At 42.8% G+C, this 21617-nt stretch overlaps 1 protein-coding gene across 1 annotated transcript; it reads left to right on the top strand.

Moving 5' to 3' along the window:
• Nucleotides 1-5744: 5744 nt before the first annotated feature.
• LOC139561765 (excitatory amino acid transporter 3-like) lies at nucleotides 5745-20582 on the top strand. Its single transcript, XM_071379048.1, has 12 exons — nucleotides 5745-6189; nucleotides 10406-10546; nucleotides 10868-10960; nucleotides 11164-11278; nucleotides 11435-11477; nucleotides 11704-11814; nucleotides 12821-13005; nucleotides 13452-13559; nucleotides 14113-14235; nucleotides 15968-16162; nucleotides 16497-16631; nucleotides 17009-20582. The coding sequence occupies exons 1-12, from the start codon at nucleotides 6090-6092 to the stop codon at nucleotides 17247-17249; spliced, it is 1590 nt and encodes a 529-aa protein (XP_071235149.1). The 5' UTR covers nucleotides 5745-6089; the 3' UTR covers nucleotides 17250-20582.
• The last annotated feature ends 1035 nt before the right edge of the window (nucleotides 20583-21617 follow it).

Here is a 21617-nt window from a genome sequence, read left to right as displayed (position 1 = left end):
TCGCCTGGTTCACCAACTACTTCTCAGACAGAGTTCAGTGTGTCAAATCGGAGGGCCTGTTGTCCGGACCTCTGGCAGTCTCTATGGGGGTGCCACAGGGTTAAATTCTCGGACCGACTCTTTTCTCTGTATACATCAATGATGTCACTCTTGCTGCTGGTGATTCTCTGATTCACCTCTACGCAGACGACACCATTTTGTATACTTCTGGCCCTTCTTTGGACACTGTGTTAACTAACCTCCAGACGAGCTTCAATGCCATACAACTCTCCTTCCGTGGCCTCCAACTGCTCTTAAATGCAAGTAAAACTAAATGCATGCTCTTCAACCGATCGCTGCCCGCACCTGCCCGCCCGTCCAGCATCACTACTCTGGATGGTTCTGACTTACAATATGTGAACAACTACAAATAACTAGGTGTCTGATAAGACTGCAAACTCTCCTTCCAGACTCACATTAAGCATCTCCAATCCAAAATTAAATCTAGAATTGGCTTCCTATTTCGTAACAAAGCATCCTTCACTCATGCTGCCAAACATACCCTAGTAAAACTGACTATCCTACCGAACGTTGGCTTCTGCCATGTCATTTACAAAATAGCCTCCAACACTCTACTCAGCAAATTGGATGCAGTCTATCACAGTGCCATCCATTTTGTCACCAAAGCCCCATATACTACTCACTACTGCGACCTGTATGCTCTCGTTGGCTGGCCCTCGCTTCACATTCGTCGCCAAACCTACTGGCTCCAGATCATCTATAAGTCTTTGCTAGGTAAAGCCCGCCTTATCTCAGCTCACTGGTGACCATAGCAGCACCCACCCGTAGCACGCACTCCAGCACGTATGTTTCACTGGTCACCCCAAAAGCCAATTCCTGCTTTGGCCGCCTTTCCTTGCAGTTCTCTGCTGCCAATGACTGGAACGAATTGCAAAAATCACTGAAGCTGGAGACCCATATCTCCCTCAATAACTTTAAGCACCAGCTGTCAGAGCAGCTCACATATCACTGCACCTGAACATAGCCCATCTGTAAATAGCCCATCCAACTACCTCATCCCCATACTGTTATCTCTACTTGCACATTCATCTTTTGCACATCTATCACTCCAGTGTTTAATTGCTAAATTGTAATTATTTCGCCACTATGGCCTATTTATTGCCTACCTCCCTTATCTTACCTCATTTGCACACTCTGTATATAGACTTTCTCTATTGGGTTATTGACTGTATGTTTGTTTATTCCATGTGTAACTCTGTTGTTTGTGTTGCACTGCTTTGCTTTATCTTGACCAGGTCACAGTTGTAAATGAGAACTTGTTCTCAACTAGCCTACCTGGTTAAATAAAGGTGAAATAAAATAAAAAATAATAAAATAAAACGTTGGCTCTAGTTATATAATCTGAGAACTAGAGATCCTAATTCTGCATATTCAGACTGTAATAATGTAATGGATATTTTCAATTACCAATAATGAGGAGAGACGAGGTCAATCACCAATCAGGATATTCACTTTATTAAAATCATATTGATAAGGGAGCTTGTCACACCACCCACAAAGTGAATAGAGTGAGAGCCCACTGAGTGGAGTGAGCCTCTGGGTTATATACTATATAGGTGCAACATTAGAGATGACGTACAATGGTTCCAGACACCAACCCCACACATCCTGTGCCAAATCTTGGCCCCAAATACAAAGATATTGTTTTGATCAGTACTAAGAACTTAAAAGGACATTTGTTATTACTTAGTCTCCACCTTGCTAAAAAGGGAACTAGGGGAGAGAATAATCTCCCCCAAGGTGCAAGGAGGGGGTGACTGATGCACAGACATTGTGATTGGTGATTGGTTCCCCATTACTCACGCCATCCCTTCACATGGTTTGCAATTGGTATAGACACATATTCACATATGGAAACAATGTTCCCTTCTGACCTCCTTTGCCCTATTCTCTTTCTGATATTTTGTACAGCAACAGGGACATGTGATCGACAAGCCTCACTTCTCCCCTCTCTGGGCCCCAGGTGACTGAGGCCATATGAGGAAGTGCAGCTGCCAACACCAGAGTCCGAAGGGAAACATTCTAATAACAAGAGTTCAATCATGTAAGCATATTCTGCAGATAAGACATCTTAATTATCTATGTTACTTAGCTAATTCTGATTCTCCTACCACAATATCTCTTGATAAAAAAGATATCTGAGTTCACCCCCAGTCGCCTCCTCAGAAAGTCACTCTTCTGAAGGCATCGGATCCTCCCATAGCACCACAGGGAGCGAGCGCAATAGACTCCACAACAGCCACACTGTCTGACACCCAGGTTTAAGCATTTTAGCAGACGCTTTTATCCAGAGTGAGTGCATACATTTTCCCCCGTGGGAATAGAACCCACAACCCTGGCATTGCAAGCCCCATGCTCTACCAACTGAGCCACAGGCTAAGTAGCCCTGTTGGAACACTTTGTTATGGGCGGGATATTAATATATGCATATGCCATGTTTAAAAAAATATATTTTGTGTACAGATTTAACAGCTCATCACTGCCTATCCTCTTCCAGACCTATTAACTGTCATATATATATTGTATTTCTCTGAATTCTGTATAAACTCCGCTAGGGATGGGGGAAAAATAGATAAAGTTGAGTATTGCAATATTATTTTCGACGATATATCGATTCTATGACTCCAAGTACCGATTCTTTACAATTATTCAGTTGATTATTTAACGATGATAATAAACATTCTGAATCGAACAAGTATTCAGACCCCTTGACTTTTTCCACATTTTGTTACGTTACAGCCTTATTCTAAAATTGATTATATTGTTTTTTTCCCTCATCAATCTACACACAATACCCCATATTGACAAAGCAAAAATAGTTTTTTAGATTTTTTTGCAAATGTATTCATAATAAAAAATTGAAATATTACATTTACATAAGTATTCAGACCCTTACTCAGTACTTTGTTGAAGCACCTTTGGCAGCGATTACAGCCTAGAGTCTTCTTGGGTATGACGCTACAAGCTTGGCACACCTGTAATTGGGGCGTTTTTCCCATTATTCTTTGCAGATCCTCTCATGCTCTGTCAGGTTGGATGGGGGAGCGTCACTGCACAGCTATTTTCAGGTCTCTCAAGTGATGTTAGATCAAGGTTCAAGTCCAGGCTCTGGCTGGGCCACCCAAGGACATTCAGAGACTTGCCACTCCTGTGTTGTCTTGGCTGTGTGCTTAGGGTCATTGTCCTGTTGGAAGGTGAACCTTTGCCCCAGTCTGAGCTCCTGAGCACTCTGGAGCAGGTTTTCATCAAGGATCTCTCCATACTTTGCTCCATTCATCTATCCCTCTATCCTGACTAGTCTCCCAGTCCCTGCCGCTGAAAAACGTCACCACAGCATAATGCTGCCACCACCATGCTTCACCGTAGGGATGGTGCAAGGTTTCCTCTAGACGTGACACTTGGCATTCAGGCCAAATAGTTCAATCTTGGTTTCATCAGACCAGAGAATCTTGTTTCTCATGGTCTGAGAGTCTGTAGGTGGCTTTTGGCAAACTCAAAGCAGGCTGTCATGTGCCTTTTACTGAAGAGTGGCTTCCGCCTTGCCACTCTACCATAAAGGCCTGATTGGTGGAGTGCTGCAGAGATGGTTGTCCTTCTGGAAGGTTCTCCCATCTCCACAGAGGAACTCTGGAGCTCTGTCAGTGACCATCGGGTTCTTGATCACCTCCCTGACCTCCCTCCCTTCTCCCCTGATTGCTCAGTTTGGCCGGGCGGACAGCTCTAGGAAGAGTCTTGATGGTTCCAAACTTCTTCCATGTAATAATGATGGAGGCCATTTTGTTCTTGGGGACCTTCAATGCTGCGGACATATTTTGGTGCCTCCACACAATCCTGTCTTGGAGCTCCACAGACAATTCCTTCGACCTCATGGCTTGATTTTTGCTCTGACATGGACTGTCAACTGTGGGACCTTATATAGACAGGTGTGTGCCTTTTTAAAATCTTGTCCAATCAATGGAATGTACCACAGGTAGACTCCAAGTTGTAGAAACATGTCAAGGTTGATCAATGGATGCACATGAGCTCAATTTTGAGTCTCATAGCAAAGTGTCTGAATACTTATCTAAATAAGGTTTATTTTTAATAAATGTGCAAAAATGTATAACCTGTTTTCGCTTTGTCATTATGGGGTATTGTGTGTAGATTGATAAGGAATAAGGCTGTAATGTAACAAAATTTGGAAAAAGTCAAGGGGTCTGAATACCTTCCAAATGCGCTGCATACTGAACAATGTTATGAAGAAATAAGGACAGCAGAATGTATGTTTAGATATCTTCTCAATGTTCAATTAGAATGCTATTTCTATCAATGGGCATTTTTATTAAAGGATCTTGTGTTATATATTCTTATACAATGCATTTTGTGTGTTAGTTAGTGTAAAGATTAGGTGCAGGTGTCTAAGGCACAGTAGGTGGCAGTATAGTTAAGGAATGGACACTGTGCGGGGCTGTTGTTGCCAGGTCAAATAGGCGATACAATAAAATCTCAGCTAAGATTTGGAGCCTCCACACAATCCAGTCCTGGAGGGCTGACAGTTTGGAGTCCAAAACAGTTAATTACATTCATCCACAAATTTGACATTTGAACAATTTAATGCACACAAACAAAACTGAATGGAAAGGCATTCCCATGAATCATACGACTCCTATGAACATTGAGTTAATCATTTGATAGTTGTCGCGAGAATTTTCAATCCCAATGATAATAACTGACAATCAATAGCTCTGACCAATCCCTGAGATCTGTAAGACCATGGGTTTAATAATAATTAGTCAGAGACTCAGCTTATGCAAAAAGATAGTACAGTTTATTCAGAGAACGTTCTAAAGTCCATTATACAAAGACATCCATTTTATAGCTGCGCACATACTTCCACACAAACGGTAGGTATCCTACGCACATACATACATACGAACAGTAGGTGAGTTGTATCTACTGTTTATCACTACCAAGCCGGCAGTTCCATTCCCCCGAGATTAGAGAAACCTTGAGAAGTACTCCCTATGCTATCATAAGTTCCTTAAAGGCCTAGCCAGGTCGGTCCAAACACAGTTTTAATTGTTCTTCGGTATTTTCCGAGGCACCCACATCCACATCCTAAACTACGCCTTGCTCAGACAGTCTGTGTTTTTCCACTATACAGATACATTGTTTAACCTAATTCCGACTAAAACTATACACATCATCAGATTATAATTTTATGATTCTAATCAATTTCATACAGTCATAAGGTTTCAGAGTGGAATTATTTTATCATTATCTTTCAACATATACATTATTTTATCAATAGTACATGTCAGAAAAGACCCATAATTATCCATACATGTTTTACATGTTTCTTTATGCTTTTAATGATCCATACATGTTTTACAGTTGTGAAACCAAGGATGCCTTTTTCATAGGCCATCTGTAACATCACTGCAAAATCTTTCCAATCCCTCCCAGAAATGGTTAACTGTCTGTGCGCATATGATACAGCAGTCAGCAGCCAGCCAAACAATATTGTGCCATTTCTCCATAACATACTAACTCTGTTAGGATACTACCCATGCAAAGTAGGCTATTGCATTCAGTGACTGTCTCTGGAGAATATATTTTTAATCTCCTAGATGTAATGAAGGAGAAAGACCCCAGACTGAGCAGCTCTCGGGGGTGTGTAGGTGGGTGGGTGTGTGCGTGTAATGGTGGGGGGTTGGAGGTGACCCTATGGATAAAAACCTGGTGATGTATCTCCCCCTCTCATTCTCTCCGTCACACACACACTTTCTGCCTCACACAAACACAGAGACACACACAAGAGGCGGTTCTCTCCAGTCTCTCTCCATCAGAAACAACTGACAGCCAGGCAGGCTAGCTGCATCCTCTGGTAGCTATAGCAGCAGCGCAGACAGCTACTAGCCGCCTCTACTGTCTGCTGCATCTGTCAGCTGGCCGCCCGATACGTGGAGCCTTTTGTGTCTCCGGAGAGTCCCGAATCCCATTGTGCTCTCTATTGCGGGGGCTAAAGGAAACAACCAACAGCCACACCAATGGACATGATGGGGAAGAAAGAACGCAGGGGCTGGGACTTCAAAGGCTTGCTGAAGAGGAACTGGCTGCTTATTGCGACCATTGTGTCGGTGCTGTTAGGTAAGTGAAAGCGAAGCCCCCATAATGTCTGCGCTCTGCTTAACGTGAATAAGCCTTGCTTGATGTCACACTTCCGCGAGGCTGCCCGTCTGTCTCCACTCTCCTTGCTCTGTCAGTGGTGGTGCATCCTACCCATTTCCCCTTCCCTCTGTCCTTTTTTTCAGCAATTTATTTTCTCCTGTTTTGCCACATTTGTCATTGCTTTCTCTCCTGATGTATTCCCCTGCTGCAGTCCAGGCTGGGAGTCATCCAGCAGCCTCTCTTGGTCATATAAGGATGCGTAGGGCTGGGGGCTGGTTGATTAGAATAGCAATGTGCACGCATGTGTGTGTTGTGTGCATAATGTCGGCTTTGTGCATGCTGCATACCAACCTGGTCTCAGAGCATTTCGTATGATTCTGTACGTAAATCCGAGACACTACATTTAGTATATGTTGCGTTTTGTATGTATTAATTTGTGGATGTCCATCACCAATTTCGTATGATATATTCCAAATTACAATTTGTGTTATATGTTAAGAATTTATTAAACGTACAATATGTTACACATTTCCAAAACGTACAATATGTTAAAATTTTTCAAAATGTATGATATGTTTATGAGTTAGGTTAAAGGGTTAAGGTTAGGGCAAGAGTTAGATAAAAGGGTTAGGGGAAAGGTTAGCTAACATGCTAAGTAGCTGCAAAGTAGCTAAAAAGTAGTAAGTAGTTGAAAAGGTGCAAATGAGCTAAAATGCTAAAGTTGTCCATGATGAGATTCGAACTCACAACCTTTGGGTTGCTAGACGTTTGCGTTTTACGACCAATCACCCTACTTTCGTTTTTGCCTTAAGTAACCATCTGTCTTATGTAAGCAAACCAAACGTAACATACTAATTTGGCTGTTCTGGATTTACGTTTACTATGTTACATCTAGTGTATGAGACCAGGCTGTGCATGCATCTGTGTGTGTGCTTATGCTGTGAGGATGTTCGAAGATGGATGCAAACAGTGTGTGACTGTGGCTGTTCATAATGAGTGTATCTGTGTGTGTTTCTGTGTGTGACTTATCATTATAGTGTGTGACTGTTCATAATTGTGCACGTGTGTGACTGATCATTATGCGTTCGCAGTTTCTGCTACACCATTCGTTGCCCACTCTCCGACAGAGACAGGGTTCCCTGTGCTGAGCTTTGCTGCCTCCCAGAGCCTGTCTCACAGCCCCAGTCGAACGTGACTAGACTGAAGCGGCACACTCCACTGGCTCCTTCAGTCCAGTCAGTCGGTACAGCTGTTCTGCATGCAAGGTCCTGTCAATGTGATTCGCAAATAGTGTGATTCAGGGGCCATATATGGCTCTGATATGGCCCAGCCCACCACAGCATTTCTGGCTTATGACATTTATTTAATAGATATAAAATACATAAGGGATAATCAACCAGGGGCTGTGGAGTCCTGTGGAAATAACCTACGACACAGTCTCGCCGTGGTATAAACTATAATATGCTCCTTTGTTGTCATTCACAGTGCTAAAATGCAAAGATGAGCTCACAGCAAAAGGCTAATGGTGGTGGTGGACAATTAATCAAAAAATGCATTGTTAATTATGGAACGTATTACTTTATTATGCAGAGAAGGCTATTATTTATTTTGATTTATTCACAATCCTCCTCTGAAGCTGCCTGCGACCCCTTGTTTTTAGAAAGAATTACACACCGATTTGAATGGCCCCTGTCACCGAATTGTCCTACCCTTGAACAATTTTTGGTGCTTGCTTGGCTTCTTAATGGTTGGACATTTATCATTTTATGAACTAAATGGACTTTGGCTCAGTGGCAGTATTGTGTCTAATGCGTTTTAAAGGCTTTCGACCAATTAAATGATAAATGCTGACTTTGAAGTGTCCTCCACAAGGATTACACCATCTCTGCTTAAGCAGAGTTTTAGAATGTCAACATAAACCTGTGTTGGTCCAAATGCACATGGCAAAATAGATAATCCATTCCTATTTCTATTGATCTTTCTTACGTTCTAAGAGCTACAGTGGAGAGGAGTGGGGGTTAAAAGCCAATTGGAAGCCGGGGACATGGTATATGAGGGTGCAGTGAGATACCTGATGGGTTGGACGATACTTTTCTCATCAATCATCTTGGGAGAAAAAACATAAACTTAACTGGAAATCAACCAATCGTCCATCGTTAACACAATGGAAAGGTCAAATGCTTTATTATCTGACTGTTGAAAGTGCGTGGGCGACTGAGAGAAACAAAATGGTGCAATTTGAGGCCATATGGCAGAGTGATGCGGGCGCTGGAGATGAGGGTGGGAGCAGGTGGGTCTGGGCAGGGGTGATGTTGTGGATGTTTGTGTGCATCTGTATGTTGTTTGTATCATATATGTTTTGTGTAGTTCAATAAAATCTTTCAAAAATCTAAATAAGGAAGCTGGGGACTTTTAGGTGGCCATAGTAGTGTCCCATTTGAATTCTGGCCTAAGTTTGAGTGTTCTGATTGAGCCTTCATTTTTCGTGAATTTCATCAGAGAAATGGCAGCATACGCCTTTAATTAACACCCCTAATTGAGTGACATGGAATCTTGAGTGACAACAGAGAAGTCAGGACCTCGTTTGGATTACATGCTGAGATGAGCACTCTTGTCAGTCTGTAATTTGGTTGGATGCCATGGAACGCCTTAAACAGAAAAGTAGTTCTGCCATTGGATGACAAAAGTTCACTACTCCACCATGTGGCCCCTGTTGCTGACCACTACTCTTTAATAGCAAGGCAGCCCCTTTCATGCCAGTTCTGTACTTAAGTAATTACATGGGCGGTATTGTTGGCCGTCATCATGTATGTTTCATTCATAAGTAAGTAATTTAGCTTTGCCAATAACTGTCCTGTTGTGGCAGTACGAAAATGTATGCACTCACTACTTACTGTAAGTCGCTCTGGATAAGAGTGTCTGCTAAGTGTCTGCTGCAAGATTTCCATCTCCACATGGCCTGTATTCTCAGAGTAGGAGTGCTGATCTAGGATCAGGTCCCCCCTCTCCATATAATCATATTTATTAGCATCTAAAAGACAAAACTGATCCTAGCACACATACTCTAAGACGCTTTGTGAATTCCGACCCAGATCTCAAGAGATGTGCCGACTCATCTTTTTAATTAAACCATGAAAACTGATCAGAAAACGTCATGGAGAGTGCGATTCGTCAATTTTTGGAAGCACATTATTTTACAGAAATTACCTGATATTTACATAGAAATTGCTTGGCAAAATGCGAATTATAACATAACTTATGAATCACTTGTTTGTTTCAGGAGTATTCGTCTAGGCTTGTGCAATGTCTATTTGGGCGTATTTGGTTCTCAGCATGTCAACATGACCCATCAAGTAGCCCCCACAACAGTTTCTAACCTTACCACCACCACCATTAACACTAAACCACTACTATACAGTGTATTCATTATGAGAGGTTTTATTTTTCATTAGGAATGATGTAACTTGTTCAGTTACGATTTGCTGTGTCATCACCTTGCACAAGGTTATTTTACGGTGGCCTGTAATGGTTGATAACACACTCAGGGTGGTGGGGCGGGGGGGGTTTGAGAAACTCACTGTATGTGGCATTTATGGGCGAAAACCCCCACAGCGATGCGCAATGAGCCTTATAAAAACGCCAAGACAGGCAGCCCGCTTGGCCAATAAACGAATGCTCTCCAAGGCCGTTGTTGCTGCGCAGGTCAGCAATAGCAATGCTACATAGCTTATGGCTAAAGGAAGTGTTTTCCTCAATGTCACAACCTTGAGCCAGCGTCATGAAACCCAGAGCAAGGCGAAACGTATGCAACACCTTGGCCCGTAAAACTAAAAACAAGAAAATCACATGGGCATAATATTGTGGTAGCTTACATGGCAGCTCTGAAATGATAATGATGTTTCCGTTTTAATTTGACGTGGCAGGCAGGTCAAACATTAATATTGTTCCTTTTTGTCATCATTATCTCTCCCTCTCTCTGTTCTCCCACTTTAAATTTCCACTGTGAAAATGCATCATACTCAGTGTATGGCTAGTGTGGGACACGGTCTGCAATAATACAGTGTGATGTATTGAACTAGTCACGCATTGAACTAACCTGTGTGAACCAACCTCTTGAATTGGCTGTCTTATTTATCGCTTTCTTTCTCTCGCTCGCTCTCCCTCCTTTCTCTTCCTCCTTCCTTCTCTCCCTCAGGGATAGGTCTTGGGGTGGTGGTCAGGGAATATGCCTCCCTCTCCCACCTTCATAAGCAGTATTTTGGCTTCCCGGGAGAGATCCTGATGCGGATGCTCAAGCTGGTCATCCTGCCCCTCATCATCTCCAGCATGATAACAGGTAACTTGGGATGAATTGCATTTCAGTCACTCAGCACTATGTTTAATGAAGAGGGCCATCAGAGAAGGTTAAGATATCTTACTTAAGTATTAATCCTCTTAGTTCCTAGAAGAACTTGGGCTGCTTTCTTTGCCTCAGGCCATGGCAAGCGGATCTTCTTGAGTTCTGCGTCTAGACACCTGCGACAGGTCATTGTTGCGCCAGATATCTTAGTCAAGGACAAATGAAATAGCCATTGTCATTGAGAGGACTTGTTGACAGATATGCCTCCTTTGGGTGAACAACAGGTTACTTGTCTTTCTGTCTTGTTTGTGGTCACAGGAGTCGCCGCCCTGGATTCGGAAGTTTCTGGAAAGATAGGTTTGAGGGCTGTGGTGTATTACTTCTCCACCACCATCATCGCAGTCATTCTGGGTGAGTTAACAGGATGACTGGCTTGGTCCCATTCTCTTTCAGCTGCCATCTGTTATGAAGCATGAAGCACTGAACAAAATGTGGAAGGTTTCAGTGCCTCATGCTTCAGATTAAGTGAGTGACATACTAACTATGTAACATGTTGTTATTTACACGTCACCATTGAAAGCTGAATATTGACTGATGGTTAACATGTGTTCCAGGTATTGTATTGGTGATGACCATCAAACCTGGTGTCTCTCAGGAGGCCGAACATATCGACAGGACAGGGATCACACCAAATGTCACCACTGTCGACACTCTACTGGATCTTGTCAGGTGACAGCTACGCTGTTCATACCATCATATAGAAGAATAGTTTTATAGAATTTCTACAAAAGGTCCATTCTCCATCAGTCAGAGGTGCAGTGTGTATAACATTTCCACATTTGTCTCACATTGTTGCAATCTCAACATGTCTTATTCCATCCACAGAAACATGTTTCCTGAAAACCTACTGCAGGCTTGTTTCCAACAGGTAAACGTCATTGTCTGATTTGTACATTAAAGCTTTCAGTTACTAGCCTGGTACCAGGTGTGTTTGCGCTGTCTTGCCAATTCCCATAAGAGTTGACAAGACAGCACAAACAGATCTGGGGCCAGGCTATACAATCACTGCACTTTGAGGAGAAAACATGATCCTACATTAAAATGTAACCATGTCAAATGTAACTATTTCAATTCAACCTATTCAATCATTCCAGTACAAGACAAAGCGCAAAGAGCTGGAACCACCTAAAGTGAAGGGGAACACTACAATTACAATGTTCCCTCCTCTCTCTACCGCTGTCATGGCAACCATTTTCCCCCCAGAGGTAGGTGTCACTGTTTCCATGTGTTTATCCACCTGCGTGTCAAAAGCTGTGATTTGATAGGATCGAAGCTGCTAAGCCTGGTTTACTTTTAATCAGATGTGGTTTACTTTCTATACCTGATTAGAGTTAATCAGATTTGGTTTACTTTTTATACCTGATTAGTTATTCAGATGTGGTTTACTTTTTATACCTGATTAGTTAATCAGATGTGGTTACTTTTTATACCCGATTAGAGTTAATCAGATGACTATCTGTCCAATCACAATCTTTGTCTTTGTGGGTTGAAAATGTGGGTCTTCAACTTAGTCTTTGTTAATTGACACCTGACCACCCACATCTAATGTGATGGATATGACCACAAATCAACTTACATTATGATGCCACTGTGTAGACGGGTCAATATGTTGTGATCTGAGGAAAAAGCTCAAGACATGGATGTCAGCCCACTGTAACACAATACTTCACAAGTGGATCTTAAAAAAAAAATGTATACAATTTTTAACCCCTTTTTCTCCCCAATTTCGTGATATCCAATTGGTAGTTACATTCTTGTCCCATCGCTGTAACTCCCGTACGAACTCGGGCGAGTCAAAGTTCGAGAGCCATGCGTCCTCCCAAACACGACCCTACCAAGCCGCACTGCTTCTTGACACACTGCTCGCTTAACCCGGGCACCAATGTGTTGGAGGAATCACCGTCCAACTGGCGACCGTTTCAGCATGCACTGGAGTTGCTATAGAGCGTGACTCCTGCGGACATCCCGGCCGGCCAAACCCTCCTCTAACCCGGGCAATGCTGGGCCAATTGTGCGCCGCCTCATGGGTCTCCCGGTCGCAGCTGGCTGCTACAAAGCCCTGTATCGAACCTGGATTTGTAGTGACGCCTCTAGCACTGAGATGCAGTGCCTTAGACTGCTGCACCACTTGGGAGGCCCCACAAGTGGATCTTTTGACCAAAATCTATTTTGTACTTAAACTACTTTCTTCCTTATTTTTCCCCTCTGCAGAACATCACCAAGGACTATAAGATAGTCGGGTCATATTCTGATGGGATCAACGTGCTGGGCCTCATCGTGTTTTGTGTGGCGTTCGGCCTTGTCATCGGCAAGATGGGCGAAAGGGGACGCATTCTGCTGGAATTCTTTGACGCTTTAAACGAGGCCACCATGAGGCTAGTCCAGATTATCATGTGGTATGTAACAGCCTGTTAGACGACATACATCTCTCACTTACAGTACACAACAGCTGTTTAGGTGAATTCATCCGGTAGCTGTTTTCTATGCTATTATAGATGTAATGCTGCCATTTCTGTGGTGGTGATGATGACAGTGATGATGATGATGATGATAACAATGGCATTAACACTACATTCTTAGAAAAAAAGTGGTCATCTAGAACCTAAAAGGGTCTTTGGCTGTCCCCATAGGAGAACCCTTTGAATAACCCTTTTAGGTTCCAGGTAGAACCCTTTTGGTTCCAGGTAGAACCGTGTTGGGTTCCGTATAGAACGCTTTACACAGAGGGTTCTACCTGGAACCCAAAATGGTTCTACCTGGAACTAAAACGGGTTCTCCTATGGGGACAGTCAAAGAACCCTTTCAGAAACTTTTTTCTAAGAGTGTATTGTTGCAATTACAGCTACATGCCAGTGGGGATACTCTTCCTCATAGCTGCCAAGATCATCGAGGTAGAAGACTGGGAGATCTTCAGAAAGATGGGCCTGTACATGGTGACAGTGCTGAGTGGGTGAGTCTGAGCCAGCCATCTTAGTCCCTCTTTCTCTTTTTGATACTTCGCCACAACAATGCTAGATTTATAGCTGGCATTAGGGTCCAGGTTTCCTGCAAAGATACTGTAAAAGCCCAGCTCTGTCCCGGCACAGATAAGAACCAAGGACATTTAAAACTGCTCAACCTGCAGTTGCGGTAATGAGGCCTTTGGCGAACGCCTGTCCAACCCGTAAATTTACCGGACAGAATGATGCTTCTGGGTGACCAGCAAAAGGAAACTGAGTTTAGTGAGGGGGAACGCAGTCATGTGTGTCCCAAATGGCTATACAGTGCACTACTTTTGACCAGAGGCCTATGGGCCCTGGTCATAAAGTAGTAGACTATAAAGGGAATAGGATGCCATTTGGGACGCAACCCTGGTCATTGTGTTATTATAAGCTGGAGGAGGAGAGTTTTAGTCCCCAGTTAACGCCAAGGGTTAGTCAGCTATTTCTTACAACGAGTCAAAACTTGTTTGATCATCACAATTTTTTTTTCATGGCAATGTAATGTTTTATTTCTCTCCTTAGCCTAGCTATCCACTCCACCATTTGTCTGCCGCTGATCTACTTTGCCATTGTGAGGAAGAACCCGTATACCTTTACCTTAGGGATGGCCCAGGCACTTGTCACTGCTCTTATGATCTCTTCCAGGTAAGCCTCAGTCACTATTCAGGATCATACAGTTGTGGCTAAAAGTTTTGAGAATGACAAAAATATTACATTTTCACAAAGTCTGCTGCCTCAGTTTGTATGATGGCAATTTGCATATACTCCAGAATGTTATGAAGAGTGATCAGATGAATTGCAATTAATTGCAAAGTCCCTCTTTTCCATGCAAATGAACTGAATCCAAAAAATAAATTTCCACTGCATTTCAGCCCTACCACAAAAGGACCATCTGACATCATGTCAGTGATTCTCTCGTTAACACAGGTGTGAGTGTTGACAAGGCTGGAGACCACTCTGTCATGCTGATTGAGTTCGAATATCAGACTGGAAGCTTCAAAAGGAGGGTGGTGCTTGGAATCATTGTTCTTCCTCTGTCAATCATGGTTACCTGCAAGGAAACACATGCCGTCATCATTGCTTTGCACAAAAAGGGCTTCACAGGCAAGGATATTGCTGCCAGTAAGATTGCACATAAATCAACCATTTATCGGATCATCAAGAACTTCAAGGAGAGCGGTTCAATTGTTGTGAAGAATGCTTCAGGGCGCCCAAGAATGTCCAGCAAGCGACAGGACCGTCTCCTAAAGTTGATTCAGATGCGGGATCGGGGCACCACCAGTACAGAGCTTGCTCAGGAATGGCAGCAGGCAGGTGTGAGTGCATCTGCACACACAGTGAGGCGAAGACTTTTGGAGGATGGCCTGGTGTCAAGAAGGACAGCAAAGAAGCCATTTCTCTCTAGGAAAACATCAGGGACAGACTGATATTCTGCAAAAGGTACAGGGATTGGACTGCTGAGGACTGGGGTAAAGTCATTTTCTCTGATGAATCCCCTTTCCGATTGTTTGGGGGCATCCGGAAAAAAGCTTGTCCGGAGAAAACAAGGTGAGCGCTACCATCAGTCCTGTGTCATGCCAACAGTAAAGCATCCTGAGACCATTCATGTGTGGGGTTGCTTCTCAGCCAAGGGAGTGGGCTCACTCACAATTTTGCCTAAGAACCCAGCCATGAATAAAGAATGGTACCAACACATTCTCCGAGAGCAACTTCTCCCAACCATCCAGGAACAGTTTGGTGACGAACAATGCCTTTTCCAGCATGATGGAGCACCTTGCCGTAAGGCAAAAGTGATAACTAAGTGGATCGGGGAACAAAACATCAATATTTTGGGTCCATGGCCAGGAAACTCCCCAGACCTTAATCCCATTGAGAACTTGTGGTCAATCCTCAAGAGGCGGGTAGACAAACAAAAACCCACAAATTCTGACAAACTCCAAGTATTGATTATGCAAGAATGGGCTGCCATCAGTCAGGATGTGGCCCAGAAGTTAATTGACAGCATGCCAGGGCGGATTGCAGAGGTCTTGAAAAAGAAGGGTCAACACTGCAAATAGTGACTCTTTGCATCAACTTCATGTAATTGTCAATAAAAGCCTTTGACACTTATGAAATGCTTGTAATTATACTTCAGTATTCCATAGTAACATCTGACAAAAATATCTAAAGACACTGAAGCAGCAAACTTGGGAAAATGTATATTTGTGTCATTCTCAAAACTTTTGGCCATGACTGTACAATCTGTTGTGTATAGCAAAGCATAGATGTAATGGCTGACTTATCTATGTATCCATCCATCTAATCCATCTATCTATACAATCCACCCATCCATCTATCCGTGCATCCATCCTTCATTAAACTTAAAAACGACCTCCAGCTCTGCCACCCTGCCGGTCACCTTCCGCTGTGCCGAAGAGAACCTCCGGATCGACAAGAGGATCACCCGCTTCGTGCTGCCTGTGGGCGCCACTATCAACATGGATGGCACGGCTCTCTACGAGGCGGTTGCTGCCATCTTCATTGCCCAGCTCAACGACTACTCTCTGGATGTGGGTCAGATTGTCACCATCAGGTAAATCACCAACAGCCTACGTCGAAATTAGATTTTATATTCAATGTACATAATTTGAGCAAGTTAACGTGTCTTAGTATGATTAGAACCTATAGCCTTTGGTGGCATTGGACTTCAGCTGCTCTGAATGAGTATGCCACTCAGTGATGTAAGAACAAAACATATTTGATCTTGACAAAACTGAAAAAACAAAATTGTAATCAGGTGAAATCTGCTGTCACATCAATTTATAACATCTGTCGTGTCATTATGTTAGTATCATGTGTCAAGCATCTGAACTAATAATAAGTCAGGGTAAGGGAATTGTAAAGATGTTAACTTACTCCAATTTCAGTATAACAGCAACAGTAGCCAGCATCGGAGCTGCCGGTGTGCCTAACGCTGGACTTGTCACCATGGTGATTGTGCTGACTGCCGTTGGACTACCTGCAAATGATGTCACTTTAATTGTTGCTGTGGATTGGCTACTGTGAGTAATACCTTGTTGAGCGTAATATTGTCAAGATAAATGATTATTTTAGTGATGAATACAACAGTGCGACGTGTTAAAGGTAGACTCAGCGATATAACATCACCATATGCAGTGGTGCGACTTCTTAAGAGAAAACAACAGAATTTCAATTTGTCAAGACTGACACTACTTTCTCTTCCCGATTTGTGCCATCCCTTGAGCAATGCCCAAGAGGGCCAGTCTTGGCAGAATACATTTTGTTGTTGTTGATGTCTGTAAGCAGGGAGTTGCCCAGCAATGTATGATGATCTGATATTGCAAAGTCTACAGTATCTTTAACTAACTCATAATCAACAGACAATAGTCACTCACCATACCCCCTCCGGCTGTTTTAGAGACCGCTTCCGCACCATGATCAACGTGCTGGGGGATGCCTACGGAGCTGGCATCGTCCAGAAGCTGTCCAGGCGGGAGCTGGAGAGGATGGACGTCACCTCGGACGTGGACGTGACCAACCCCTTCGTCCTGGAGACCACGCTGGACGACGAGGAGTGTGAGAAAAAGTCTTATGTCAACGGCGGCTTCACCATCGACAAGACCGACGCCATCTCCTTCACCGAGACTTCACAGTTTTAGGAAGGAGGGTGGGGAGCAAAGAAGTGCCATTGCTACTAGATGTTAGCCTGGTGGTCCCATCCTGTTTCTAGCCTGGTTCTAGATCTGTTTGGGCTGTCTTGCCAACTCCTATGGTCATTGGCGTGACAACGACTATTGGAGTTGGCGAGACAACACAAACAGACCTGGTACCAGGCTAGTCTGTTTGTGATTTAGCCAACTCCTCTCTATGTTCGTTCATTGCCATGTATACAGTGTAGTACGGCTTGACAAGGATAGAAGAGTTGGCTATAGCCAGGGGTGAAAGTCAATTTAATTTCTTCCCAGTACGGGACCGCCTATGTGTGTACGCACTTCATCATAGAATTGCATATAGAATCCCTATTCATTCATAATGATCTCTGTGGGCTTAGTCGTAAAGATTTGTAATTAAGGCCTCCCGAGTGGCGCAGCGGTCTAAGGCACTGTGGTGCTTGAGGTGTCACTAAAGATCTGGGTTCAATCCCGGGCTGTTTCCCAGCCGGCTGCGACCGGGAGACCCGTGAGGCGGCGCACAATTGGCCCAGCGTCGTTCAGGCTAGGGGACGGTTAGGCCGTCCGGGATGTCCTTGTCCCATTGCACTCTAGCGACTCCTGTGGCGGGCCGGGGCGCATGCACGCTGACACGGTCGGCAGTTGGACGGTGTTTCCTCCAACACATTGGTGCGGCTGGCTTCAGGGTTAAGCGAACAGTGTGTCAAGAAGCAGTGCGGCTTGGCAGGGTCATGTTTCGGAAGAAGCACGGCTCTCGACCTTCGCCTCTCCCAAGTCTGTACGGGAGTTGCAGCGATGGGACAAGACTGTAACTACCAATTGGATATCACCAGAAAAAGGGGTATAAAGTTTTAATAAAAGAAAAAAAAAGATTTGCCTTAAACACATGGCATAAACACAACCAATCATGATGTTTAAATCTGATTGTCCAACAATCACGTCAAAAGGGCTCCTTTAGCCTATTAGTCTACCCGTGCACAATCATCCACTCAAAATATATTTCCAGCCTCCAAACAGTGGTGAATGGAAAGAGACACAAAACACCACAAAGTGTAATGACATTTTGACAATTGTCATTAGGCCAGAATTTATGCGCCCACTGCTGTTCGTTAGCGTCTTGGTGTCGGCCATTCATCTCTGCCTTGGCAAAATTTCAGTGTTCTTGTCGAACCACATCGCATTTTTGGAGCGTAGGCTATCCCACCCGTTCGAGTCCATTTGCTCATTTTTCATGCCTCTGACATGCGGTAGCCTATTGATAAATAATGGTGTAATGGTTCTTGACATTTTGTTTTAAATATTGTGACAGGCTCATGTTGTTTTACCAGTACGGCGTAACCCCACTATTTATTTTGCTGGGACGCCATACTGGACCGTACCGTCTTACTTTCATCCCTGGCTATAGCACATACAGTATACGACCAGACTTGGTAGAAATGTGAGGGGGGTTCGAAGCTATTCATAAAACCAGCGCTTGTAAAAGGGAGAAAAAAACATGACATGAGACACTTTCAAGCTCGAACGTTAGCAACATTAGCCACCATGTGTTTTCTCTCAATGCTCTTCCCAGCACTGTCCCTGATGATCATCCTGCTTTTTAACCACGAGCGGAAATCCACAGCAGCCCTTAAAATGAGCTGGAAAGTGTCTGAATTGCCACCCTATTCCCTAAATAAGCCCTGGTCAAAAGTAGTGCACTATGTAGGGAATAATGTGCCCTTTCAGACAGACCCATGCTCTCCTTTACTAAAAGCGCTTCCATCGTTATGTTGACATAATGAACACAGTCACTTTTGAACGAATCGATACTTTTGTTATTGTTTTTACATAAATGGAACTAGGATATGGGGACTACAAGAAGAGTCAGAGCTTTTGAAATGAATACCTCCAGGTATGTGTTCTGGTGGTCGTTTGTCTGTTTGTATTTGTGTCTTTGAGAAAACGTAAATAATATATCGCCGGGCTGAGCTGTGTAAATGTATTGCAAAAAAGAGCATGGAAGAAGAAAAACAACTATACTCCAGACGTTCAATATACTGTGTATTGCAAAGATTCAAACAGACATTCATAAACTACAGTGTTCCGCTTTGTTTGCCCTTCAGAAGACAACTACTCTTTACAAATGTCTTTTCATTTTTGTCAAAATTCTTGTCAATTTTGTGTGTAATGTTAATGTTATTAAGCTTCCTGTGTCCAACTGTAGATTTACAATATGTGCCAAACATCATATTCATTCATTCACTTTGTATCATTCCATGCACATTTTTTCATTGCATGAAGCAATATGGCAAAGAAATACAGTGAAACTTGTAATGAACATAGACTTGCTATACAGTATGTATTTTTCAAGTGACAAATGGCCTTTAGTAAGACAATAGAGTTGATGGCACAATAACGAGGTTCTGGAGTTACGACTTAATTGAATACTGTTAAATATTTGGAAATATTTTCATAATGAATTGCTAAAGAGTTAACGCTTAACCCTCGTTAAGGGGGGCTATATGGATGACTTAAGTATTTAAGGATGGTCTTAGCGACAAAGGCTTTCTGATAGCGAACGCTAACTATAAAAGCTTCATGATAGTTTGTCAGAGAAACAATAAAAAATGGTGGCGCCTCTGAAGCAATGTTTCAGAAGACCCGGCAGTAGAATCCAGGAATTCAATTGAATGCAGTTGGTCCAATTCCAACTTTAACCATGAAACCTTAGTTAAATGAGATTTTAGAAAAACTCAGAATGATGAGCTCCAAACAGCTCATAAAAAGGCATTATGTACGTAATCACTTTGTGTGGTCCAACAAATTAATTATTTTATGTAGCCTTACTTTAGCGATATGACCCTTTCTGAGCCTTCACGTCAGTTGCAATCAAGGTGTTTACATTTTTTTTTTTTATAATAATCTCCATCAATTTATTTCAATTTTTCATCCCTTGAGGCATGGGATTGTTGAAACTGCCACTCAATGTTACAGCTCATTGCAATCCACCCTCTGTGACTTGTTTTTGTTCTACAACAGTGGCATAAGGGCCTAATTTGAGGTAGTAGACAACTTTAATATATAAAATCTCTGAAGCTGGCAAGATTTTGGGTACTGGAAAGCAAATTGAGGGCAATTTGTAACATTTGGTTAATCAGATGTGACTTAAATAAAGCTTGTGAATCAGGTTCTTCTGTACATTTCAAAAGCACATTATGATGATATTAACAACAAATCAATAAATGGCTATAGTGTGTACCATTCACAAATCACCTCAGTATATGAATCAACATGTACTAGATGTATCTAACTGCAAGCTAATAAAGACAAATATAACTTGGGTGTTTCTCTTTTGGAGGGGTTTCAAAAATGGTTGAGAATGGAGTATTACAGAGTTGTGGACATTACTTCTTTCATTTACTTGTTTTTTTCTGTCCAGCATCTGATTATTGAATGTGCATATTTTTCATTTTTCTACTGAGAATGGTTACTGTACACCGTTTTTTTTTAATTATCTATGAGCAGTGCTTGACTCGGGCAGGAGATCACCTCACATTTTCTACTGCTTGAGCTTCTGTTCCTCTTATAGAATATTATCTCAAAAGTATTGTGGAACTCCTGTACCCAAATATAAACAGTACCGGTACCCAACATGAGTACCGGCACCTATTTCAGTCCAAGTCAAGCACTGTCTATGAGAATGCCTTAGCACAGGGTTTCCCAAACTGTCTTGCTTCGTGACCGAACATACACAGACCAAAGAATAAGTAAAAAATATAATCTTGGCAGGAGACAGAACATTTAGCAGTTTTCAAGGTAGACGGCGAATGACGTTGCCACGAGCAGCACCACAGATATTGAGATGAGCGAGACGCAAGACTTCGCTCTCAAACAGTCACTCACACACAGTATGCGCATGTGCACGGGTTCGCTTCACGCTGTTCATAGCGTGGTAGCCAGGGGACCAAAAGTTAATTAACCAGGGGACCAAAACAGTGGAGAAGTTGAGCCTTGTGCTTGAACGCTATTAGTTGTTGCAGAAATTGACCCACTATGCTGTTTACTTTCAGCATCTACGTCATATCGCTGAGTCTACCTTTAAAGCTAATTTCCTGCAATTCTACATATTTTGCCATGGAGCTGAAAGAAATGTTTGCAGTTTTAAAGCCAATTTCCTGCAATTCTATACATTTTGCCATGGAACTGAGAGTACATTTAGCAGTTTTTAAGCTATTCTACGCATTTTGACATGGCTACTGATGTGTTCAGGGTTGGGAAAGTTACTTTCTAAATGTAATCTCTGAAAGTTAATAGTTACCTGTCCAAAATTGTAATTAGTAATTTTGGGATTACCCAAACTCAGTAACATAATCTGAT

This window comes from Salvelinus alpinus, chromosome 31, assembly GCF_045679555.1.
Source record: "Salvelinus alpinus chromosome 31, SLU_Salpinus.1, whole genome shotgun sequence".
NCBI classification, from domain to species: domain Eukaryota; kingdom Metazoa; phylum Chordata; class Actinopteri; order Salmoniformes; family Salmonidae; genus Salvelinus; species Salvelinus alpinus.
Note: the sequence above shows the minus strand (reverse complement) of the source record. Positions and strands in the feature narration are given on the sequence as shown.